Source organism: Scomber scombrus, chromosome 3 (genome assembly GCF_963691925.1).
Source record: "Scomber scombrus chromosome 3, fScoSco1.1, whole genome shotgun sequence".
NCBI lineage: Eukaryota > Metazoa > Chordata > Actinopteri > Scombriformes > Scombridae > Scomber > Scomber scombrus.
In genome coordinates, this window is record NC_084972.1 from 17,556,250 (window position 1) to 17,583,805 (window position 27,556).

At 39.4% G+C, this 27,556-nt stretch overlaps 1 protein-coding gene across 1 annotated transcript; it reads left to right on the forward strand.

The window, feature by feature from the left end:
• Positions 1-3,289: 3,289 nt before the first annotated feature.
• dstyk (dual serine/threonine and tyrosine protein kinase) lies at positions 3,290-25,797 on the forward strand. The gene is made up of 14 exons (XM_062415293.1): positions 3,290-4,459; positions 5,843-6,252; positions 11,987-12,493; positions 12,654-12,849; positions 15,534-15,772; positions 17,718-17,801; positions 17,890-18,066; positions 20,922-21,051; positions 21,292-21,448; positions 23,385-23,517; positions 23,639-23,752; positions 24,566-24,680; positions 24,945-25,079; positions 25,200-25,797. Exons 1-14 carry the CDS (start codon positions 4,264-4,266, stop codon positions 25,385-25,387), a joined length of 2,781 nt encoding a protein of 926 aa, XP_062271277.1. The 5' UTR covers positions 3,290-4,263; the 3' UTR covers positions 25,388-25,797.
• The last annotated feature ends 1,759 nt before the right edge of the window (positions 25,798-27,556 follow it).

A 27,556-nucleotide genomic window follows, 5' to 3' on the forward strand; every position in this document is an offset into this window, starting at 1 on the left:
GCCATAAAAAGTCGGGAGGCGTTTTAGGTACACCGAGGAGCGTTTGATTCTCTCACCGGACGGTGCCAGTGAAACCACAGATTGAGGTTAGTTTAATTGTTAAAATATGTAACTCTCTCCTGGTGTTTTGTTTGTAAAAATAATGCATCTAATTTCTATTGAATATTTCACATTGCATGTTTTCAAGCCTAAAAACGAATTTAAACTAATTAAACAATGTTTAAATTAAAAATATTGAATACAATTTTGTCGGATCCAAAAGTCCAGTTAACTAACCCATTTAAAAATATTGTAATGACATCTACCCAATAGCACATTCCTAATTTAAAAAGACATCTATTTTTGTTCCTAAAATTGAACTGCAGCACACAAGATGCCTCATACTTAATTAAAAAGTAATTTTTTGATGTATGTGTATGTGTGCTGGAAGTTTCAAGTTTCCACATCACTTTGTACAGACCTCATTCACAGTGAAACACACAAGTGAAGTAAAAACACATTTTTGAGTGAAGGGTAACTTTAAGTTCAGCGGTGCTTCAAGTTTTTCATAATATTCTTTAGCCTAGTTGCAGGCAGCGTATATATTTATATAATAATATAAATATATAGACTACTTATATACTATATACTTACTAATATACTTTGCTAATAGTAGAAAGTTATGTTAAAACAAGAAATGTAGATCACTCTTCAGTTGGATATGTTACAGCCGGTGTGCACGGGGAAATAGAGTGAGCGCACCCAAAGTGTGGCACAAAGCCTGAACTTTCATAAATCCTTGCTATATATACCTTTAACATTAAATATTTTGTACAAAAAATGTATCCTGCTGAATTAATTGATATTAAAACGTTAATTGATTTGACTATACTATACGATATGTGAGTATCATGGCCATTTGCTTTGATTATCCGCTTGAAAAGTGCTGATGAATGAGCCGGTTATTCCATTCTCAAACATAACCTGCAGTATATCTATCTGTGGCTGATTCAGACCATAATTCAGACCGACTGTAAACTCACATATTTAACTCCCTCCGCTCTTCAAGAGGCAGCCTGCTTTTATTTACCTTTTTTATTTTTAAATTTTTATTTTTATTTGTTTTACAAGGATACTACATTTCAAATTCTAGCCGACTCCATGAAACTAAACTATGTTCTTGGTTTATAAACTGTGATCAATTTGACCTAAATAGGTAGTCTGTGGCGAGCTGAGATAAATAAATTATGGTAAAGAGCACGGAGTTGGATTAATAATGTCATTACAACTGTTGGCCACTAGAGATCAGCATACAGTCACCAGCTGCAACAGTGTCAGTTTACTGATTTGGACCATCAACTTGAACTAATATTAAATCTGTGGCAGGGTCTCTGTTCAAACTATTCCTAATTAAAACTAACAGTCTAATATAAAATCAGCAACAACGAAACAGTCAGGACAGGATGAGCTGACATTCCTGATTGCAGGAACGCCCAGATTTAATACCTTGAGCCAATTGGCTGCTTTCTCAGAAGTTCAGTCTTAACTGACCTGCTAACCTTTTGTATTTACCACTCAGTTGTCTGAGCAGCTGCCCGTATGTCCTCACTCGTGTATGGAGAGGAAAGCCGTGCTATAAATAAACAATTAAACTACTGTTGGTATCAGAAGGACATGCACATAATCTTGGAAGAATAAGACTTTACATTTATGAAATCAAAGTCCAGATGCTTGTCTAAAAAGTAGGACATTCACAACCTGTTCAAGATGTTAATCAATTCAGTATGTCTGCCAAAAGAGGGCTTAGTGGTAGCATGGGGTCTACACATCAGGCTCAAAACTGTTCATCTCATTTTCTACCTCAACATTTTTTCATAATCTCTTTATCTAACAAAATGTTGTCATACATGAGCAAAAATGTGTATTTTATATTTAACCAAGAAGTACAGAAATATATGAGGTTGCACTTATTGAGATCACATTCATACGGGCTCCTGCAGTTAGAGAAGGAAACATATACATCCATAATAAACGTTCAACAAAGAGTGGCAACAGCACTGGGATGAAGAGATAAGACCATGTGAAGACAGACTCACCTGCACTTTTATTTGACCATTTATTACATTGTCCATCACATCTGCTGTTTTTCAGATTCATATTTTGGGCATATGCTGCTGTTATCATGTATTTACTTTGTGTAGATTATTATCAGGTATCAGTATTTAGTACACTCAATTCTTCATTCTTCAATGGACAATCATGCACCCAACCTACTGTTTATATTTGAGTTAGTTTAATTAGTTATTGTCTTATATGTTATTATCTATCTATCTACAGTTACATTTAATTCAAAACAGAGTGAGTAGTGTTCGAAACAGGGGTGGAAAAAGTAAAAGAGGTAATAAATAATAAGTAGCCTAAATAGGACACAACCATCTAGACAAGGGTGCTACAGGGTAGCAACCAACTGTGAACATTGTCATATACACAATACAACAGCTCTGCTATACATTGTACTTTTATGAAGTTTATACATTTTTAGTTTTTGTTGACATTGTCAAAAAAAGTGATAACTGTACTTTTTGTTTATTATTGAGGTCATAGTTGATGATGGTGGTGTATTAGGGTGCATTATATTCAATGGTGTTCCTAATATTTTGTTGATTCAATTAATAGGCTTATACTTGAGAGAAGCAAAATATTAGGAACACCATTCAATATAATTCACCCCAGTACGCCACCACCACTTAGTAATAGGACACCTCAGTAATAAACATAAAGTAGAATTATCACCTTTCTGACAATGTCAACAAAAAACTGAAAACTTAAAAAAATAAAAAAATAAAAGTGGAATTTATGGAAGAGCTGTTATGTTTGATTGAATTAGATTGCACAGGTGTACCTAATGAAGAGACTGGTGAGTGTATATATAAGAGAAAGGACATGAGGTTGGAAATCCTCCCTTGGTTTCCCCTATACTACAAGTGTTGCTGGAGCTTTGACTCTCTTAAGACTTTTTCTTTCTCCATGCACCTTGGAAGTAGGTGAAGTTGTGCCATAAATACCCTGTTTTTATCAGGACTGATGGCGAAACTGTTCACTGAGTTCACTCCAGGAAAATGTCACTATGGATGCCTGCTGCAGTTAAACCTCAAAGAATAGGAAGACACTACACTTGCACACACATCAACCTGCAGGGTGAGCCATCCTCATGCAGTACTGACTGAAGCTTTGACCAACACAAAAAACACTCCTACATTTCCCAGACTGCAGCGCCTAACCCCAGGACCCCGCCCTTTCCTCTCCCTCAAGCTTTGGTCTGGTCGACTTTCTGTTTTGCAGTGATTTGATTGCTTGGCCTTTGCTATTTTATTTGACAAACCTCGCCCTGCAGCACGCCACCACCGCAGACTTGTCCTCTTCATCTTCGTCATCATCACCACCGAAAGAGAAAACATTAATTAGTCCTGTCTGAGCTTTTGTCGCCGTCTTTTCTCTGGGGTGGAAGATGTCCAAACTTTAGGAAGATCTTATCCCTTCGGAGGAAAACCGACGTGTTTTTTTGTCGTGCACAGGCCGTTGTCATTCAGAGGCAACTGTCAAAGTTGGGCCCCATCTTTCCCTCTTCTACCCCGGAGCTGTATGGCTGTGAGACGGATGAAGGCTATGACTGCTGTGCTGGGCCGGAGAGAGGACGGGACGGGGATGCCTTCAGACTAGCGCCGCTCACTTTATCTGGAGCGCAGTTTGGTCGCAAAAACACACATTATTTCAGCACATTTGACGCCTTTGCAGTGTTGGTATGCTCTCTTTTCCTCTCTTCGCTGTCGGCCAGGGTTAACTCGGCTAACACAAGATGCAGAAATAGGAGCGACGTTGTTAGCAAACTCTGAAACATTAAACTTCAACAACACTAAAGTTAAACGTGCACTCCCGGAGTTAAGTTAGCAGGCTGTGCTAGTCAGCGTCAACACAACAACAACAGCCAAATGCCTCACTTTTATCCACTGACACAAGAGGCTGTCGTCTGTCCAGCACTGACACACTAATGTTTACACGGACTACAACTACATGAAACTGTCATTTTTTGGTCGGAATTGATAAACTGAGGCCAGCAGCAGGTGGGTGGAAAGACTTGCTAACTAACTTAGCGTAGCAAAGGAAAGGTGTGATAGCAGGACACTGGTTTGGATTTGCGACGTATAAATTGAGTCTTGTAAGTGTGGCACCTGCTCGGGAGTATTCATTTAGGCTAACCTGGTAAATCTCAAGGAGGATAGCAGCATGGAGGGAAACGTGCAGCAGAAAGCATCTCCTTTAGCTCGGGAACTAACACGGATATTTAACAGCTACAACAAGCACACCATCCAGCTGAAGAAGAACCTGAAGGAGACCAATGCTTTCTTCCGGGAAATCAGGCAAAACTACAGCAATGCTTGTGCATCAACCATGAGCTCGGAGTCAGCTTCTCTGGAAGCAGGTAAGGTTTTGAACACATGGACACCCCTGAGATGCCCTTTTAATGTCACAGTGTTTTAAATGTGTCCTGGATCAGGACCAAATAAAACATATTTTCACAGCTTTAACAAGGTGCTACTGCCAACTGATTTCTCCATCAACACATAGCCGGTAAAAAATGCATTAATGAGGGTTTGGAGAAACTAAAGCGATTAAGCCCCCTCTCAAAAGCATGAGCAGACTAAGTGCACCAAATATGCTGAGATTTCTGCACTGGCCAGGAGGCTGAGAGCTGTCTTCATCAAGCGCTCGTTCTTCTCTTTTGCACTAACTATGCCTTGTGTGTGTGTGTATCAGTGTTAGGTTAGCTTCAATATGTGTTTTTTTAAAACTGCATTTAATTTACAACATTTCATTAAAAACATACAGTATTTGGAGCTGTTTTTACCTTATGATTCAGATACTTCCTTCTATGAAACATTGATTGAGAGCACAGGAGTGATGGCATGCTGATAAAGTGTAATGCGTCACATCTGCAGGAGTGGCCTGCTCTGTCAGAGTGGGTGTCCTGTGCACAGAGAAGGTCAAAATAATTTTCTCCAGTGTTGAATGAACAATGTTAAGCAGAAGATTAGCCATGGGATAATGCCTCCCTTTCATGGCCATAGCCAAATGCATGTCCTCACCTGCTAACTAGATTCATCTTGCAGATGTCTTGGTTACACTTATCTTGACAAAAATGTGCATCACATGATGCTGCGGGATCACACAATTGTTCTCCGTCTGTTATGTATAGGTCTCTTCTGACTGCCTGCTTAGAGTAAAAGAGGGTTGTTTAATATAGTACATCCTGCTGCACACAGGTCATGTAGTCAAATGCTCAGCAAAGGTCGGCTTTAATGCGTCACGTGAATACCGTTAGAGGAATGCTAGATTAGTGTAACAGTTACAGTAAAACCATATGTATGGAAGAAAAGAAACATACTGCTATTTGAATATAAATTAGGCAATTTCTGCTCTCTCCTCTCTTTTGTTATATAACTGGTTTAGACTGTGACTCAGCATCACTGAGGATTATGTCTGATACCCTCAACAACAAGGGTGAATTGGTGCCTCTGTGTGATCCACATCTGAAGGTTAGATCAGGAAATAACCCCCTAGGAAATATATCAGATTTAAAATGTGTTTGATTTGCTATCAATGAACAGTGATTACTTTATATGCTGAAAAATGATGCTCCGATACAAATTATGTAATTTACTACCCTATCTATGCCTACAGCGATGACCAAGAATTCCTAAAAAAACTGATTTCTGATCCTAGGAGTGAACACGATTGATTAGGGCTATTGACCATATTTCAGATAACTAACCTATACCAATTCTTGTTCTGTCTCTTCCTTCAGCCCAGTTTAGCTGCATCTCTTTCCCCACCCATGAGGAAGAGTTCCTACGCAACACTGTGGGCGCTGCCCCATACATCGTGGTACTGGGCCAGGACTGTGCTGCCCGCTACCAGCTGCTCAACTGTCTCCTTGGGGAGAGACTGCTGCCATTGGGCCCAGAAGCCGGAAAGGCTTGTGAAGGAGTCCAAGGCACCGTCTGCAAAAGGCGGAAGCTGTGTTTCACCCACGGGAGGCAGACACGGCTCAGTTTGGCGCTGCCTGGCCAGTATGAGCTGGTGCACCAGTTGGCGGCTAACTGTGGCCGCTGGGATACAGTTCCTCGGGAAGACCTTGAGATCCACGAGGAATGTGAGGACCCAGCACACAGGCTAGCAGAGCTGGAGATCACCCTGCATCATCCACTGCTTCAGGTAGGCTGTGAATAAACTGTGTGCGATGTTGGTCTTTATTGCTTTTGAATTGTGTTCTCAAACTTGAACTTTTGCCCTTTTACTCTGTGTGTCTAGAGACATAAAGCAGGACTCATTGATATGATAAACTGATAAAGATGTAGGGTGCCATGAGGCATGTGAGATAAGCCTCTAATAAACGCGTACTAGGCGTTTTATTGAGGCTAACTTAAAGGCACAGTATGCTCTTTATTAGAGTTGAGAGTAGAAAGCTAACATGAAATGAGAAAAGAGAATGACGCAACAAAGCTCCCTGTCCGGACTCAAACTTGGGACGTTGTGATCAATGGTCAGTGCCCCAGATCAACAGGCACCCCGGTTTTTAGGAACAGCTCTCTAATGGCGCTTTTCCACTATACAGTTCTAGTATTACTCGGCTCGACTTGGCTCAGGCTCGACTCGGTATGGTTCCAGGTACGACCTTTTCCATTACAAAAAAGTACCTACTCAACGTGGGCAGGGTTGTCATAGCACGGCTCTGCGAAACTGCCGTGACTTCGTTTTATACGTGACACAAAACACATAAACATTGGAGGACATTGAGGCAGTGGTGTACTTGCTGCTGTATCTGGCTTTTTGTCACACACAAAGCTGAGCCGTATGGCTGTAACGCTGTTGCCGGTATTTAAAAATTCCGGGTTTGATTGTTGTGTGGGACGGCTCAAGACTCTTCCAGTGACAACTCTTCTGACCAATCAGTGGCCGGCAGTCTGTTGACGTCACATTTAGTATTGGCTCGGCTTGCTTGGAACCTCGGCAGAGCAGGTACTAAAAAAGTACCAGGTATCAGGTACTATCCCTAGTGGAAACGCAAAAAAAACGAGTCGAGTCGAGTCGTGCTCGAACTGTGTAGTGGAAAAGTGCTATTAAGCAGCAGTCCCCAAGCTCCGGGCTCTGGACCAGCACTGGTCCGCAAAGCATTTGCTACAAGCTATAAGGAAAGGATATGCTTCAACAGAAAACAGTTTAAAAAAAACACGTTTTCCTGGTTTGTTTGTTTTTGAGTCGTCTTTCTTTTGTGGTTGTGAAACTGGATTGAACAGAACTGATTTGGGGTTGTAGGTGTAAACAAAACAAGCTCTTTAATGAGTGGATTGAACTCTGAGACTGCGGGACTAGTTACACACTCATACAAACACCAATATTGATTTGCTAGCTTGATTTAATACACCTACTGAAAACTAAACTGAGTTGTGGTCAATTTCTTTTTGCAGCTCTGGTTTTCGGTGACATGTATTTCCTTGCTACTTGCCCCCCCCCCGAATATTGAACTGGTCTGCGGTGAAATAAAGGTTGGGGAGCCCTACTCTAAAGCGTCTTGGAAGAACTTTACAAAAAAATAAGATGAGCAGCATTCATTTGGTGACACCCATTATTGATATCAGCACATTACTAGCTCATTTCCCAGATCTAATAAAGGGTATATTGCACCGATGGCATCTCATTCTGCAACAAGAAGATTCATTCACTGCATCAAAGAAAAAGAAGAATCTGAATCTCGTAAAATATATTTTAGTTTTTTGCATATGCACATGACTCCCCTTGTATTAGGCCAGTAGGGATGATCGGGTCTCTACAGGCAGACGTGTAGTGTTTAGTGACTTCAGTTATTTCAGGTGTGGTTAGTTTGGATATTTTCAGAGGAATCTTCAGGTGAATCTCAAACCTGTGCATGGTGCATTTTGTTTGAACATGTCCCTTCACATGAACTCCCTTGACAGGAACGGATTAATTAAAAAATTCATATTGTGACTATATGATAATGTATCCAAGGTATGAGAAAGACACAATAACAATGTAATAATTTTGATACAGTATTATTTTGCCTTATAACAACAGTTTATGAGGCACTACTTGGAACAAGTAATTTTATTCACAGTGCACTTGAAAATTATAGCTTGTTTTGTGGTTTTATGTGAATAAAAACATCTCATTTTGCATATCTAGGTCATGTTGTGATGTACTACACATCAATCTATCTTTTAGGCCTTAATAATGTGTTTCTGTTTTTGTGTGGTGGTATTTCCTCCTGTTGGCCCTGACAAAAGGAAAGATGATTTTTTTTTTCCATCTGTGTTTCTTCCTTTAACCAGCCTTTGCGTTCACACATGGCTTAGCTCACAAACAGATTACTGAGCAGAGCTGATTATTTTGTGTGCTTTTCAGTGTTTTAATTTACCTGATTTGTGCCACCGTTCAGGGAGACATTCTTCAGTCTCTTGTTTTAGGCTTCGGCACTCCTTAAAATAGATTCACAAGTTAATGTTGAAGTTACTTGGAAAAAGGAAGAATTGTTGCACACACACAGATATGCTGGTCTTCAGCCAGTGCAACCTGAAAATCACAATATCTGGTGGGAGTGAATTGATTTAGCAGGGTGTAAGGATTGTAGTCATTCCTTATCATGTGTGACACGTGGAAATTAGTCTCTAATCCTTTAGACCAAGGCCCCTTAGCGAGCATCAGTCAGCCCCAGAAAGTAGGCCTAGCTCTGCCTTGGGGCAGCCCACCCGCCCTGCCCCCTTACGTAATGCCACTGGTCTGGTGCGATTCACATGACTAGGTCATGTAAAAAAAAATACCAAACCCTTTGCTGTGATCAAGTTGCCATGGTTACAACTGATTCCTGGGACACAAAATAACCCTAAAGGTTCAGTTTTGAGTTTTTCTTGTGAACACATCTCACCCAAAACTATGTTTTTGGGTGAGATGTGTTCACAGAAAAGATCCATTCACAACTTTTTTATCCAATACTTTTGCAAATTCCTCTAATGTTGACTTACATTACACACAAACACTGATTGCATTAAAATATTAGTTTAAAACAAAAGTACACCAGTCAATCTGCCAAGTCTCATTCAAGTGACAACTACCATAGTTGAAAAAGGAAACCAATGCCAAGTGCCAGAAACTGCAGTTCCATAATTGGCCACTTGATGCCGGCTCCAAAACTGATTCAATCACTGTAGACCCCATGTTAAGATGTCCAAACTTCACAGCAGAAATAAACATCTTTACAGCCTGGTACAAAATACAGTTTGGGTTAATTTCCACATTCATGACAACTGTACAGGGTGGACTTTTATATAACTCATCCTTTTACATTTTATTAAGGTTTAAAGTTATACACAATGGCCATTTTGATTGACGGGTGGGGATCGTCAAAGGCAAGTTGCTATCATGGCGACAACGTTGTTTAGGTGACATAACCATGGCTTAATTTCAGAATAGCAGAGTAGAGCTGTAACCATAGCTGTCGCTGTTTCAGGTCAAATCTTTTGTATGGATCGCTTCATAGTCGGTCATCATGTTATAAAAACAAATATGTTGGTTTAGTTGATTAAATATTGATATGCATTTAAAAATCTTCTTTCATCACTGCTTCATGAAAAAGAAATGCATAATAGATTAACTCCTAAAAGGGAAATGTCAGTGCTGCGACTAGTGAAGCAGTCATTTTACACCCTTGATTGTTTTCACATGTGACTGAAAGACGTGAGATCTGCAAAGTCTTATTTGGGTCAAAACGTTTGTCACACTGTAGAGGACACAGGAAGCTTAAATAGCTGAGTTATCCATTGCAATAACTTACACTTTATCACGGATTAGAGGCACAAACATTTTAGGTTTCATGCAATTGAAGATTATTGTTTTCTGTAGTTTTGCCTGTGCTTGAAGTCAACCAAATTAAGTTAATGTTTGGATTTATTTACCTAGTTACCTAGAATTTTTCATCAACCAACTAATAAACACTGGTTTCTTTCAAACTAAAGTAGCATGCTGTCCTGCTTCAGCTTTCTGCTGAATGAATAAGAGATTAACCTGTTTAAGTGGGAGTACTGGAGGCACAGAAACTCTCTGCTCAGTGTGGTATTCACACACTCCTGCCATAATCACAGCACCCTGCTTTAGAGGCCACCAGATGAGAACTAACTTGCTAATTAGCCTTTCCTTGCTCCCCAGAGTTTGACCACCTTGGCTTAAGCACGCAGTGACTTGGAGGACATAAAGGGTGCTAACCTATCGCCACATTTCTAAAATTCTTTGGAGGTACATATTGTGTCATGTTTATTGCCGGTGCTCCATGAATTCACACGAGACAGCTTGCTTGTTCACAAAGAGCTGTGATATTGACAGTCACACTTAAAATAGATAATAACAGAAGAAAATGTACATGTCTTAAACGGCCATTCGTTTTGTTGTTCTTTGTATAAATGTCAGACAGTAGTCCTTTTTTAAGATATGCAAAAAACAAAATAGTAACTTCAAAATTGTACATAGACATTCTCTTGAAGGGTTGTTATTGAAAACTGACTGCATTAAGGCAATTCAGACATTGTATTGATTTTGATTGGTTGTGAACAAATGTTTGCAGGCTATCTTTGTTCCAGAGACTGCTCAGATGGGCTCGGCCCTTGTTTCTTGGAGACAGGACTGACTGTCTCCTTTGTGTAGCAGTGGGTCATTTCTGCCTCTTTTCTCTAGCTCCCCCCCCGCCCCCCGTCATGGTCTCCCTGTCAAGCTCTCTCCCAGTCTATTTTTGTTGTTGTTTGTTATTAATCAAGGGTTAAGAAAACCTTTTTACTTTACTCATTTTTCTGCCCTGTCACAGACATTCCCAAGACCACCATAAATATTAATGTGCCGTTATGTGTTCAGAAATAGAAGGAGCATGTGATACGAATCAATGTTTTTTTTTTTCCTCCTTTTGCATTGGAGTCCCTTCAAAAAATCCTCTAGCATCAGTTGGCTTGGAAATGTGCTCTAATCGCCTGGAAAACTTTATGTAACAGAAGTTATAGTTTACAGTTAAGACATGGTTGTTTGTGTTTTATGTTAGGAGGTTAAAGAAGTCGAAGTTTTGGAAAGGTCCACTGTTGGTTTAAAATATTAAAACCTGTCCACAGTGAGGCCAAGAACTGAATGTATGGTCACTGAGAGGCAGCACAAACAAGCTGTGAACACAACACTGACATATTTTTACTTTTTAAGTTGATGATAGCAAAGCTGTTCGCATACGGTTCTCTATTTAACTGTGTAGCAGATATGGAGCAACGTTTGCATTCATTTTGAGTCATGTTTCTTGTCATATGGTGAATGTAAATCTGAAATTCGCTCTCCTTTTTGGCTCTGCATTTGGTCTCCACCAACTTACAGAAAGATCTTGCTCTTCATCAATTTTATCTGTCTGCCATTTGGTGCTTTGGAAGGTAGCTTAAAGTGTATTGTCCTCTGAAAAAAGCTGTCTTCTGTGGCAAAAAACATGCTTGTGAGAGTGAAGCAAAACAGTAAAGTTATGGGCTGTTACACCAAAACAATGAATGAACAATGAATGACCCTGTAAAACTTGATAGGGAACAGCACAGTCAGGCAACAATTCTCTGATTGTAAAATTGTGCACTGTACTTACTCATACTTATTTGATCTATTGTTATTACAAAATATATATGTAGCGGCTATTCATTTTCACTTACCTCCATTTTTTGTTTGCTGGTAGATGGTAGACATTGGCAAATTAATCAATTGGTGTCCTCAAAGTGGTGTCCAAATAGATACCACTATGCATAAATGTGAAAATACCTTATTGTTTATTTTAGGTGAACAGGACCACGTTACTTAGCAACTGCCTTTGTGTAAACAACTTTACTTGTAATGAAAGTAACATTTTTATGGTTTCTTTGTGGTTCATCATCAGGAAGCGAAGGTCATGGTGGTACCTTGTCCGAGTGTCCAACCCATAGAAGAGGCCCTGGAGGACTGCACTCGCAATGTGATTCCTATCCTACTCTATGCCATCAACCAGGACTCCCTAAGCACAGAGCAGGTGGCAGAGCTCTGGAAGGTCAAAGAGATGCTCTCCTTTCCCATCTGTTTTGTCCGCATCCCTGACACCATGCCAGCAGCCTCCCCAGAACCTGGTCGCCGTGCCGAGAAGGAAAAGGAAAGGGAGAAGAGCCCCCTCCACAAGCAGTTGCTCTCCCTTGGTTTCCTAAACAGCCCAACAGGAAACTGCTCCTGTGGGGCCCCTACACAGATGCCCACCCCGGGCGCCAAGCCCCAGAGCATGCTGGGTGAGGCTTTCGAAAGACTGCATCGGTTGCTGGTGCCTTTTACTCGCCAAGTGCTTCAAAACCAGCAAGTGGAGGCTGCCAACCTACTTAATGGGCTCCATTGTCGCTGTCTAGATCTTTTCATCAATCAGGTCTGAGAATGATGCCTTATGGCGCTGTTAATATGTGTCATTGTTTTACTGCTTCATGCTCATTTGACTGCATTAACAACTTAGTCTCAGTGTGCTGTGACCCAAGATGCCCCCGAAAAAATCAACAGACCTTTGCCCTTTCTGCTTCATCCCCCTGCAGGCCTTTGACATGCAGAGGGACCTGCAGATAACACCCCGCAGGCTGGAGTACACTCGTGAGAAAGAGGGCGAACTGTTCACCTCCCTCATGGCCATTGCTAATCGCAAACAGGAAGAGATGAAGGAGATGATTGTGGAGACACTCAGCAGCATGAAAGAGCAGTTGCTGGAGGATGCTGCCAATCTGGAGTTTACAGGTTAGTAAGTAAGCACCCTGGTTAAACGCCACCAGGCTGTCAGGGGTTCTCTGCTGTCTTTTTTCAAGAGTTTATTAATCACTTCACTCTGTCTATTTTATGAATGGTGGAACGCACAAAAATAACATTGAACAGTTAGTGTACGTATATCGGAATTAATACATTTGCACTTAAAAGCAAAAACTGTTTGATTAGGACACATTTAATCGGATAAAACCAACATTTTAGTCCTATGATAACAAGCTTTCAAGAAAGATGTTAAAAAGAAGAGCAGAGTGGTGGTGACAGACAATATTTTAAAGCCTAAACTTGTTTTTATCAAAATAGTAGCTCTGATGTCATCAAATCAATGCTTAATGTTCACTAAAAGCTGCACATTCTAAGTATCTCCATGAAGATCAGTAAAGCACATAATTATTATATATTACATAATTATTATTGTATTTTTGTTAATTTTTTATATTTCTTATTAAAATTTCTGTGTATAATAACATTAATCAAATATTAAAAATATCCTGTGGGGGTTTAGTGGTTTGAAATTCAAAATTTCTCATGAATATGCACTGTCAAATCACCTAACACCTAACCTAATAATCATTAATCATTTACTATGTCTGAGTCACTATACATTCTGGTTTGAATCAATAAGTTTGTCCTTTATGGCAAAGCTACTCTCATATTACCAGGTTTGATTGTTGTTGTTGTTGTTAGCGCTGTGCCAGAGCAGGAAAAAGAAATCTGGTTAAAGCCATTTAATATGGTAGAAATTTAAAATATATGTATGGCTGGTTTCCTGACTAATTACTGACCAATACACCTAATTATTTCTGATACATGTTCTGAAACACCTGTGTTGGGTTATGCTCAGCAAAGTTAGCCAGTTAACCTAGTAAACCTGCTTCTTTGAACCAACCGTGGAAAGAAGAATAAAATCAAACAGAAAGCAATAACCAATGAGAGACTCATAATGGTCAATTGACAAAGGGCAGATTGTGAAATAGAGCCGGCTGTAATTTCCCAGCTTGGGATCAATAAAGTATATCTATCTATTATTTAATTGTACAGTCCCCCAATCAGGATCTCTCTTTCTGAATACTTTCAATTTGATTTTAGTTTTTTGTTTGTTTGTAGTATATAAATTACAGTACATACACTAATTAATTGCAAGCTTGTGAGTTGAATAGATGTTGTAGAAGACATGCTTTGACATCATCAGTAGTTTATCATGTGCTTTCATGTGTGAAGTGTAGTCACCAAAGACATTTCTGTGTAGATTTTTTTTCTAATTCTCACCACGCTTTAGAACTATTCAGTCATGATTTTCCAAGTCTCATGCTTCAAATTATGACTTCAAAATACATTAAAAAGCAGTGATTCTTTAAATGTATTATTTAACTTTTTTGTTGTAACAAACCTTTATGATTACAAATTTTGATTTAGGCCTCTGTTTGATAGAATTATAACTATAGCTATAATAAATGACGTATGACTGATAAAACTTCCTGCAAAACAAGGCATATATTGTATAAAATTGGAAACATAGTCTTCAGTTGTACATTTTATATTAGGTTCAAGGGAGTGGGAAACGTGATTGCTGTTATAGTCTCCAATAACTTTGATTCTGTGGTTTAACATTTGATTATGACCACACGTGTGCCTTATGTATTTTACTTTAATTTTTTCCAGTTAATAGGAAATGACTCCCACTTAATTATGTCCCCATTACAAAAAATGGCTGATTTGTGGTACTCAAGCTGGAGCCTGTTCAGATTATTCTCATTTAATCCTTCTTAGATTTGTGATATTGCTGATGTGTCTCTGAGGGAGACAAAATAGACAACCGGCTTGTCTGTTCTGTACTGACCATGGGTCTCAAGTCTGCAGCCTGACACAAAGACCCTTCAGGGACATGGCTGAACCGGCTCTATTTCACAATCTGCCCTTTGTCAATTGACCATTATGAGTCTCTCATTGGTTATTGCTTTCTGTTTGATTTTATTCTTCTTTCCACGGTTGGTTCAAAGAAGCAGGTTTACTAGGTTAACTGGCTAACTTTGCTGAGCATAACCCAACACAGGTGTTTCAGAACATGTATCAGAAATAATTAGGTGTATTGGTCAGTAATTAGTCAGGAAACCAGCCATACACATATTTTAAATTTCTACCATATTAAATGGCTTTAACCAGATTTCTTTTTCCTGCTCTGGCACAGCGCTAACAACAACAACAATCAAACCTGGCAATATGAGAGTAGCTTTGCCATAAAGGACAAACTTATTGATTCAAACCAGAATGTATAGTGACTCAGACATAGTAAATGATTAATGATTATTAGGTTAGGTGTTAGGTGATTTGACAGTGCATATTCATGAGAAATTTTGAATTTCAAACCACTAAACCCCCACAGGATATTTTTAATATTTGATTAATGTTATTATACACAGAAATTTTAATAAGAAATATAACATTTTTTAAAAAAATACATGAATTGACAGCTATAACTCCATAGGAATTGTATTAAATGTATTTTAGAAATGAATTCTGTGCAGTTGTAATTATATAGTATATATAGTTATAATCAGTATAACATTGTTCACTACAATTTTTCTTGCCAAAATGATAAAGGGAAATTTGCATTTTACCACATGCATGGGAAGTGCTAAGCTGCTTTCTGTCAACTGCAGACATCATCGTAACAACTAATGGAGAGCCTGTTACGTCGAAGGAGATCAAATCGTGCATCCATCAGATCCAGGAGCTGATAGTGGTTCGCTTGAATCAGGCTGTGGCAAATAAGCTGATCAGCTCTGTGGACTATTTGAGGGAGAGCTTCGTAGGAACTCTGGAGCGATGTCTCAACAGTCTGGAGAAGTCGCACATTGATTCTTCAGTCCACAATATCACCTCCAATCACCTCAAACAGGTGGGCAGCAGTCTATGTTTCTGACAAACAGCATTCTTATTTAGTATAAATATGCTTAAATGTGAGCAAATATCATGAATTTCTGTTATAGGGGACCTATTATGATAATTTTCCTTTCCTTTCTATATTTTCATTCTGGGACTCCACTACAGTAGCTTTGCATGATTCACTGTTTAAAATGTTTATATTTATCACATACTGGCCCTTTATTTTCAGTTCAGCCTGTGTGCTAAATATTGAGCTATGACTGAGTTAGAGAGAGGCGTGTCGGGAGGAGTTTGTTGTGTTGGAGTACAGAAGACATAGCTTAGTTTCATCTAAAAGATTTTCAGTCATGGCTGAATATTTAGCTGATTTCGACAACAACTCAACTCTCACAAGAGTCCAGAATGAGACTTCTCCCTGACCAAGATTTGGTTGGTTAGTTAGTTACCCATTGAAGATGACAAGCACACCTCCAGTGGGTAAACTATTTATTTTGCTGTGTAATGGAAAAACTCTCAAAGTGTGCCAGTGCGACTCAAGTCATGGCTTGACAAGAATACATCCAAAACAATGTAAAAATGCTATAATGTTACTAGAGCTGAGCAGTGAACTTGCGCACTGTGTGTGGAGCAGATGATCATATAAAGAAGTCCGTCATGAGCCGCGGTGACTCTGGCTGAAAGTAGAAAAACAGTTCAGAGCAGTCCAAAGACTAAATTACTTCTACATACATTTACCTCATTGTTTGTCTCTCTGGCCATGTTTAATACGAACATCTCACATTGTAACATTACATATGACAGAAAATAAGGAAAAGCATAATAGGTCCTCCTGAAGTGGGTGAAGTAGTAGTAGTAGTAGCTTTTTGTCATTTATATTGAGGGTCAGACAACAATATAACGAAATTTAGATAGGACTCCCTGAGGCATAAAACATTTAAAACAATTAAAAACAATTTAAGACATAAAAAAACAAAACTAAATTAAAAGTAATCAATAAGGTTAATAAAGTGCAATATGCAAAATAAAAGGTGCAAATGCAGCAGACAGCAGCAATACTGTGTTGTAACAGTAAGCCATATGTAAACAATTCAAACAATTTTAAGGCACATGGATTGTGTGTGTGTGTGTGTGTGTGTGTGTGTGTGTATATATATATATATATATATATATATATTACACAGTAAAAGAGTTTAGATTAATAGTCCTCCAGTGTGTGTGAGTGACTGAGGGGAGCGGCTCATATCTCATCAGGTCGATAGAAACAGTATCAGTAACTGGAATCCAAATGTTGGGAGGGAATTCTTTAAATTTAAGATGTAGGCTTATGTAGGCACGTAATTGGCCATTACTTACACATTACTCCTGTTGACTCTTGATGCAGCATTTTGTACTAACCTTCTGCCTCTTTGTGATGTTTTTATGTTTTATCTGTTATAACCTATTTTGTTTTCATATTCACTCATTTATTTATTGTCCTATTTCATTTTTCTTTCTCTGTTCTTGTTTGTTGTTGTTGTTGTTTTTTAGATCTTTCTTTTCCCCCCACACATGTATTGGTTTGCCTCCTGGTGTCCTGATGTTTGTGGAGAGAACGTTTTTAGTTTTGTCTTTGTTTGTCAACTTTAAAATCAATAAAAAAATTATTTAAAAAAATGAGGCTAGAAACTGATAAAATTGTAGAGGAAGTTGGTACATCACTCTTCTTCCTCTTCTATTCAGTAACGGTTTGCTGTTATTACGTATACATTTACACAACAAGGCAACATTTTATTGTTCACTAACTGAAGGTTTGTAAGGAAGCAAAAGAGTCTGAAACAGTCTGTGACAGTGAAACATTGCCAGAATGGAGAACTGAAAAAAAAAAGAACCAGAGGCGTTTAGACCCATAGACAGCATATTATGGTTACTTGCACTGTACATTTTCCTATTTTTTATTTCCCTATTCATATCTTTTCCAGTTGTTAAATGCTGCCTATCATGTGGAGGTTACCTTTCATTCAGGATCCTCCGTCACTCGATTTGTCTGGGAGCAAATCAAACAGGTGAGTATCTGAAACATTTGTTCCAAAAGGCTCTGTGAATGGTTCCTTCTGAAGGAATGTTTATTAAATAACTTTGTTTCTCTCCTAGATAATCCACAGGATAACATTTGTCAACCCCCCTGCCATCACTCCAGAGTGGAAACGGAAAGTGGCTCAGGACGCCATAGAGAGTCTCAGTGCTGCCAAACTGGCCCGAAGCATCTGCGCCCAGTTCAGGACCCGCCTCAACAGCTCCCACGAGGCCTTTGCAGCATCCCTGCGTCAGGTTAACTTTCTCTTCTTTGCTTCTTTTATTCTTCTTTTTTTCAACATCTTGCCTCTAGTACACAAGTAAAACATACACTGAGTTTTTATGATCTTACTCTTGAATATTGAACATTTTTACTGCCATCAAACCACTAGTGGATGTTAGAGGTTCAGAAAGAGTTCAGGTTCACATTACAGAAGGTTTAGCAAGGATTCAACTCCAGCTGATTCTTCAAAAAAGTAGACTGAAAACTTAACTTAAGTTTTTTTAGGCTTATGATTAATTATTATGTGTGTGCTTGAGATGGTTTTGTGGTTTTTAAATGTCTTTCGTAGGGGTTGTGGTTGTTAGTTTAATGACAGTGAACTTGTAATTAAATGTGCTACATAAATAATATTAGTTTGACTTGCCAACATTGAGAGGAAAATTCTGGTTCAGCACAGAATGTGAGTGACTGATGGATTAAGTTTTCACCTCCTGAGCTGCTAAAAGATGTATCCATGCTCATAAATTATACACCACCACAACTTTGAATGGAACTGCAATAACCAGTGAGAGATACTACAGATTTAAAAAGGGGGAGGAAAGAACAAAGATTTTAAAACAGAGAGGATGTACAGAATGAAATGGAGGCAGGCAGGCTGAAATGTGGTAAGAACTGATGCCAATATAGCACAACTTCTAAGACATTATAATCAAAAGGCATAGGGAGAATTTGCACCAGGGTGACAGAACATTAGATGACTTGTTTTTGCATAAAGCCATAGCTGATCAGCATTGGCTTCTTTTTTCAAACATATTTCTCAACCTGAGTTTGTACGAGCTGTGGAGAATGTCCCCACTGACTTCACCCCCTTTGACTGTGAAATTTACTGGTGTTTTATCTGAGTACTTTGAAAGCCTTTATAGCCTTAATAGCCTTTATAACCTCTCTATCTGCGATTAGTGGGAACACTCAGGTCTGGTAACTGAGCAGTAAGAGCACCGGTTATTTTTTTCTTTTTGACATTTATTAAAACACTTACATTTTTCGTGAGCTCTACAATATCTTTTCACATATCAATCAACAGCTTTTAATTGCTTTCACTGAGCTTTAGCAGCAGGCCCTGCACAGCTCACGGTTTAGTGTTTCACTCAACTTCACTCACTTTGCCTTTAAAGCCCCAATATGCAAATAGTTGCCACCCCCTCCTTGAAATCCCTGACAAATCCGTTTCAGTCAAATTGCTCTGATGATAATCATCACATGACAGACAGTGTGGGTCACATCACTGACTGCATTTCCATGCTTGCTAATTCTTCACTCTTAATACGGTTACAAAAATGTACTGATTAATTGTGGCAGTTTTACAGAGGAGGTGATGTTGGGTGATGCTTTGTGCATTCGGGGCTTCTGATGCACAGAAATATCCTAATTTAATCTAGTTATTTTGCTGTCCGAGTGATTGAGTGTCATGCAAGCAAGTTAACCTAATAAAATAACATTACCATCACATTCCTGTCAGAAATAACAGAGTTACAGAGCATCCATGAATAATAGAGATAATATGTTGGTATGCTGTATGATATGGAGGAAGTATTGCAGTGAATGTTACTTTAAATTGTGCTGTGAAGGCGAAAAAAGCTTTCAAGATCACACAAGAAATTAAAAGCAGGGTCCTTTTTCTGTGCTGGAAAGAATACACGATAAAGACAATGAGAACTCTTTATTATCCCCCAAGTTGCAACAGTGTGATGTTAATAGACTGATAGTGAGTGACTTACTGTTCAGTCTGTTTTTGCATGTCAGAGACTCCAGACCCAGTTTATTGCAGGGAACGTCACAACTTGCTGCAGGTGACTTGTTTCATAGTTAATCTGCTTTTTATCATCTGCTGCACAGCATCTGATCCAAACACTGGCATTTGTATGACAGAAAAAACACCTGATAAATTTGTGAGTAGAATTGTGTAGTAGTGTTTATGTAATAGGCAATTTAGTCCATAATAGGCAAAATCAGAGTGGATTAGAGCAAAATGAAGATCAAACATGTGTTTTATACTGTCTGAAACGTTCTCATTGATGCAACAGAAAGTTTTGTTTAGCATGATTAAACTTTTTTTCGTGTAGTTTTTGACAAATGTTTGTCTCCCCACTTGCAAGTGGCGGATCATGTAGAGTTAAAGATGCAAAACTTTCATCCATTATCTGAAACTGATAGTTGTAAAGTGCAAAGTTGCTTATGTTGATAATATGGAGGAACTCAGCATACTTAATCAAGCAATTACAATATCATGAAATAATAAACGTCAACAAATAAAAAAACTGATGATAGTTTCAGTGATTTAATAGTATAGTTGTACAGTTGTAATCTGATTATAATGCAAGGAATTAAGATGATCAGTAAACACTTTTCCAGGAAACTAAACACAGTGTTCACGTTTTGTAATTTTGAATTTGAAGTTTCAACTGTGCACAAATCAAACGAAAGTGATAAGGACATGAACCCAGTGGAGGAAGTGTATGAAAACAGCTGCCTAGACAGACATGAATTTACTGTCACCCTCTGGTCACAAAAATGAAATAAATCAAGGAGTTACTGTGTGCTGGACACGAACTCTACGCTAACTGCTCTGATAAATGACGACATCTTCAGAGAGGTCAATGCAAATGGTCAGCAGTCTGTGAGAACTTAAAGGCAACAGTTCCTATGTTGATACCACTTTTATGGTGTTTCAATGATATAATTTGATGAAAAGAGGACAAAATTAGATGTGACACGATGTGACCAAGAAGATAATTTCAAAAATGAAATCATTTTTGAGTCATTTAGCAGCTGTTCACCGTTGTTAGCGCTAACCATGAGATGTTATGTCATGTGTCGGTGTTTGTAGCTGGAGGAAGGGCACACAGGCCGTCTGGAGCGCACTGAGGACCTGTGGCTGCGTGTGAGGAAGGACCACGCCCCTCGACTGGCTCGTCTGTCTTTGGAGAGCCGCTCTCTGAGGGATGTGCTGCTGCATGGTGAGTCATCCCCACAAAATCCTGCCATTGCTCACAAACACTCACAAAACTCAGTCTGCTCACATGTCGCTGCAAAAACAAATCTTTGTTTGAATTCAAAAATCAAGAGAGACGGTAACCATCTACATTCATAAATGAACTTACACAACTTTTTAAAAAAAAACTCTGCTGCCTGTGTTCAGACTTTTCTTTCACTTTAAGTTTGAAAAAACAACAACTGCTTTTGTTTTTTTCTTATAGGCAAGCCTAAGCTTGGACGAGAATTGGGCCGGGGCCAATACGGAGTTGTGTACTTGTGCGACAGTTGGGGAGGACACTACCCATGTGCCTTAAAGTCTGTGGTCCCGCCTGATGATAAACATTGGAACGACCTGGCTTTAGAGTTTCACTACACAAGGTCAGTTAGTGAGAGTGAGTAAAAATAGCACTCATACATGTGAAGACGGCTGCTTTGGCAAGATCTGAAGAAAAGTTAGTCAATGCTCATCAAACCTGGCAGCGCATTTCACTCACGCTCAAATGCACAGCGTGGAGAAATCCACACAAACCAGTTGCATTTATCAAGAGCAGCGATCATTTCATTTGGACATGACAGTTGCTTTGTTATAAAGACTTCAGACTCCACCCAGCTTATAAAAACATGACATGACTGTTTAGGCCTGAAGGCTGTTCAGTTAACTCATCAACATGTCATTTCAAGTGACCGTGCTGCTGTATTAATGCTCATCTGCTTCAGCTGTCACAATCAGAAGAATGCAGAACCTTTTCAAGCCGTGCTGTGACTGATCCAACGTTTAATAAACCTCACATTAATACACAATGACTTGAAGATGACAGATTGTCTTTCTGATCATCTGATCACATTTAAAGTAAAAATCTGGTTAGGACATTACAGGCAGATGTTTTATACACACACGCACGTGTACACACACAGACCTAGTCAAAAGCTAAACAAATAAAGTGTCTTTAGTTTATTCTAAAAACAGGACTGTGCTGGTGCAAACTGTAAATCAGCTGGCAGACTGTTACATACTTAGGAGCATGAACACTAAATACTCTGTCGCCTGATTTGGAATAAACTTTGTGAACTTTGAGAAGAAGGCAGTCGTAGGAGATGAGAGCGCTGCCTGATTGATGAAATGGAAGCATGTCAGATGTATATTCAAAGGCCAGGATATTTAATAGGGATGCTCCGATCGATCGGCCGCAGATCGTTATCGGCCGATATTGATCCTAAACAGGTTGATCGGTGTGCTCTCAAAGTGCAGATCAGAAAAGCCGATCGCAAATATATATATATATATATATATATATTTATTTTTTACCGGAGACATTCTGCGCGTGACGTATATTATATGAGTTTTGACGGTATGTTTTGTTTCCCGCATTCCAGCGCGTGACGTAATTAACCTGCCACTGTTTATCCGCTCTCATGAATGAGGCTGGCACAGGCAGCATGAGTTCTCCGGTCTGGAATTTTTTCACAGTTTCCGAAAAAGATGTAAAACTCGCTGTTTGCAAGATATGCGACGCCGAAATACCAAGAGGTGGTCAACAACCACGACAATTTAATACAACTAACCTCATCCGACATTTGAGAACGCGCCACACAACAGAATACGGCGAGTATGAGGAACAAGCCCGGACAAAAAAAAAGACGGCCGCCGTCACTCAGCCCACTGTCAGTGAAACGTTTAGACGTCTGGAGCCTTACAGCAGGGACAGTAAAAGGTGGAGGGATATTACAACAAAGCTGACAGGGCAGGGTTTACACAAATAAAAAGTTGATTGTGGTACATAAAGATCTTGATTGTGTTTATTATTTATTTTAGTACAAATGGTTTTACCACTTTAAGTGGTGCACAAGGCTACATTGTAAATACAGGACATTGAGGATTATTATTATTATTCTCCCATCTATTCTGTGATCGGTGATCGGTATCGGTATCGGCAGATATATGATTCCTGTGATCGGTGATCGGATCGGCCCCCAAAAATGCTGATCGGAGCATCCCTAATATTTAATGCTTTGTAGACCAGAAGGGAAATCTTAAAATCAATTATATAATGGACAGGAAGCCAGTGAATCTAATGTGTTAATGTTATCCAAGTACAGTGAGATGTACAGTTGAATATCTGCATAACCATGATAATAGATCTTGTAATAGAGCCAAGTGGAAGCATATACAAATTAAACAGTAGAGGTCCAAGAATGGAGCCTTGTGGGTCTCCATACAGCATGTCAAATCTGTTAGAGCTGAAATCACTCAGAGGAACAGTGAAATATGACTGAAATATTTTTATTTTCTTCTTTTTGGTGTGTGTTTCTTCAGGTCCCTGCCAAAGCACGAGCGTCTGGTGGACCTGCATGGCTCCGTGATTGATCACACCTACGGAGGTGGCTCCAGCATCGCTGTGCTGCTTATCATGGAGCGGCTGCACAGAGACCTCTATACAGGCTTGAAGGTAACTTGATAACACCATAAATAGTAAAGTAAATGTATTATTGTTAAAGCATCGAATTCCTCTTTCTCACTTCAGCTGTTTTTCTTTCTCCTCTTTGTTTTGTGTCGTCCATCTTCGTTAGGCTGGTTTATCAATGAAAGAGAGACTTCTAATCGCTCTGGATGTGGTGGAGGGGATCCGCTTCCTGCACAGTCAGGGCCTCTTGCACAGAGATATAAAGCTAAAAAATGTTCTGGTGAGTGCAGATCGAGTTCAGCAAACATGGAGTCTGTGACTGTGGCGGTTTTCTGCATCATACATCACCTCATATGATCCATTGTATTGATGCACTGTACACTGATTTATCAGCAAGATGTTGCCACGAGTAACAGCTTAAAAAATCCACATTGCTATTGGTCCATTATTACTTACAATGATGTTATTTGGCCATTCAATTAAGTAGATAAATAAAACTGTCATAGGGTTTAACGTGTTTAAAAACTTATATTCATTCATGATTGTCCACCTAAAAAACAAAAAACGTACATACATGCTTAATCAAACTGCATGTACTACTCAATTTTATATCATTGAAGAAACAAAGTAATCTGGGTTTTTGATAAATAGCCTCACAAAGCCATATTGAGTTTCTGAGCTCAATTTTTACTGCAAAATTCCACCTACTCTGAATAATTTGAATCTAGATGTATATAAAATGAAGCATTATTGAGGTTTATTTATTTATTTTTTTTTACCTTAAAATGTATTCTGATATTAATTCTGGTAATTTATATAGATAGAATTTGATGTTTCGACAACTGTAATGTTTTTTCAGAAAGAAAAAACACTGAAATGCCAGAAAATAGATTATATGTTGGAAGATCAGTAATCAGTTGGATGGTGGATGTTTGAAGTAACTTCTGCCCCAAATGTACTGATTGTTTAAAACATGTTTGCTGGCTTTTTCAGCAAAGGCAGCTGTTTTTTTTCTTTTTCTTTTTCTCTTATGTTTCTGACCCAACAAGCGCTCAACTTTCTAGATACCTGTTGTCCCTTATTTGTCTTTTAGTTGGACAAACAAAATCGTGCAAAGATCACTGACCTGGGCTTCTGTAAACCAGAGGCCATGATGTCTGGCAGCATCGTTGGAACCCCCATTCACATGGCTCCAGAGCTTTTTACAGGTACGATCACACTGTCGATAATTACATCACAAAGCAGCTCCTGTGGCCGAACTTCAAAGAGCTTAATTGGTCAGAAGTGTCTGAAAACTCAGCTACCGATGGTTCACAAAAGTTCATGTCACATTCCTTCTGCAGACACGTAACATGCCAAACATGTTACATAACCTTTTACATACATTATGTCATTATATCTTATGTCAGAATTAAACCTCCTAGTTTTGTTTTTTCAAGTTAAACTTGAAATCGTGACATTTCTTCTGCCAGGAAAGTATGATAACTCAGTTGACGTCTACGCCTTCGGGATCCTTTTCTGGTACCTCTGCACTGGTTCAGTTAAACTCCCAGAAGCCTTTGAGAAATGCTCCAGCAAGGACCAACTCTGGAATAACGTTAAAAAGGGTAATTAACGTGAAGTATGAATGAAAAACCTAACGATCTGAGGACATATTCTTTTTTGTTTTTGGTATGTTTTTGTCTGATTGTCTGTCGGGGCCTCGCTTGCTTCTGTGTCGTCTCCAGGTGCCAGACCAGAGCGGTTGCCCGGTTTCGACGAGGAATGCTGGCAGCTGATGGAAGCCTGCTGGAATGGGGACCCTTCCCAGAGGCCCCTGCTCGGTATTGTGGAGCCCAGCCTGCAAAGCATCATGGTCCGACTCTGCAACTGCGGCTCGGAACAGAAAAGCAGCAGCCTTGAGGACTCAAACTGAAAACACTCCAGACAAACTAACTCATGTGTGATAGGGATTCTGATCAGAAAAGTATTTTTGTTGTATTTATGAGGAAAGGAGGTGAACAGGCAACCGATGAATTATGTGCTCCTTGTTCACAGATGTTGGCTTTACGTTATTTATGAGGAGTTGATACAGACCAGAAGTTTGCAATATGTGTTTTATCGTTTGTGCTTTGTGTATTTGTATACAAACTCTACAATACGCTTTGCTCGTAGCTGTCGTGCTAATTGCTACTGTTATATAATTGTTACTAGATACAAATTGTTTTAAAAATAGTCCATTCCCAGTATTATGAAAAAAATTATTATATAAAAGATTAATTTTAGATTGTATTTAAACTGAAAATGTCTGCATCTATACATCTTTTTTTAATAAAATGATCTGTTACACAATTATTGTTTCGTAAGCTGTTGTTAGGTGGTTATTGCAGAGTTTGACTTTGGTAAGAAAGTTTTAACAGCACTTCATGGTTCGTGACCTCTTAAGGTTAAGCAGTGTCTACTTGCAGACCCTTGTCACCGGTTGGATATGTCCACTGTGGCTGTTTTAGGTGATTTATTTCTATCATCTTATTTGAACTACCTGTCTTGTTAATTAGGGCCCGAGCGGCGACTGCAAGTCGCCTGGCGAAAGCCCCATTGAAATTCGTTCATGCCCCAATGTGCAAGTGACCCCAAAGTGCAAGTGACCCCAAAGTAATCAAGTAATCAAGTAATCATGTGGTATGGAAGACCCCCGGGGAAAAATGCTATATTGAAATTGTAATATTTATTATTAGGGCCCGAGCGGCGACTGCAAGTCGCCTGGCGAAAGCCCTATTGAAATTGTAATGTTTATTAGGGCCCGAGCGGCGACTGCAAGTCGCCTGGCGAAAGCCCTATTGAAATTGTAATGTTTATTATTATTATTAGGGCCCGAGCGGCGACTGCAAGTCGCCTGGCGAAAGCCCTATTGAAATTGTAATGTTTATTATTATTATTATTAGGGCCCGAGCGGCGACTGCAAGTCGCCTGGCGAAAGCCCTATTGAAATTGTAATGTTTATTATTATTATTATTATTATTCTTCCGACATTTCGTGCCCCAATTTCGCCCCTTTCCCAAATGCGAAAATGCTTATACTTTTGCACGGACGTCCGGCCTCATCCGAAATTCGATATTTTTGGGTGGTCGCACATGGTCGAAGCAGAATTGCGGAATAGCGCCCCCTACAAAGTCCAAAAATGCCCATAGGGAATTTTGCTAACTTTGTCCTATGCTCACAAAATTCGGTACACATATGTATTATACCCACATATGCAAAAAAGCCTCTTGACCTCATGACCTCAACCCAACAGGAAGTCGGCCATTTTGGTTTTGATTTTTCCCGCCTAAAATGAACTCCTCCCACAGCGTTCGCCCGATCAAGTTCAAATTAGGTACGCAACATCTCCAGATCTAGCTGAGCTTAAGTTGTGCTCTGCGCATCCGTAGGTCAAAGGGCGTGTCTGCCAGGATTCAACTAACTTTGGCGTGCTCGCCATGTACATACGAGTGGCTCTCACGCCCACATACTTCGTCCAATCAGCTTCAAACTTGCTGGACATGATGATGGCTCCGCCCTGAACGTCCCGATATATTAACTTCCCACGTAACTCATAGCGCCCCCCGTTGGTAACAGGAAGTTAACTAAGATTCATTAAAATTACATACTTTGCCCCATCAACTTCATTCAGAACCAGTTGGTGAAGCTACATTATGAAGACTGTGAAGCTACGAGTAATGGCATCCGTGTGGCGACGCGGCGACCATCAATTCCTCGCCATGAAAATACGTTTGGCTTTTTGAAGGCTTTATTGAACTCGTATCATCATGAAAATTGGTACACAGGTCCAGGGTGCCGACCTCAACGTCTCCATTCGCTCATAGGCGATCTCACTCGTGTCGCCCCCTAGTGGAAACAAGAAGTGCCATATTTTACATCATCATTGTGCGATTTCAACAAAACTTCACATGTGTAATCACTGTCCCACCCTGAACGCAACCGCTTGTGTTTTGTTACACTCTACTGCCCCCTGGTGGATGAACCATCAACCTCTCATAACTCCTTCATGCTTTGTCCAATTCACTCCAAACTTCACATGACTGATGAGTGGCCGCCCTGAACA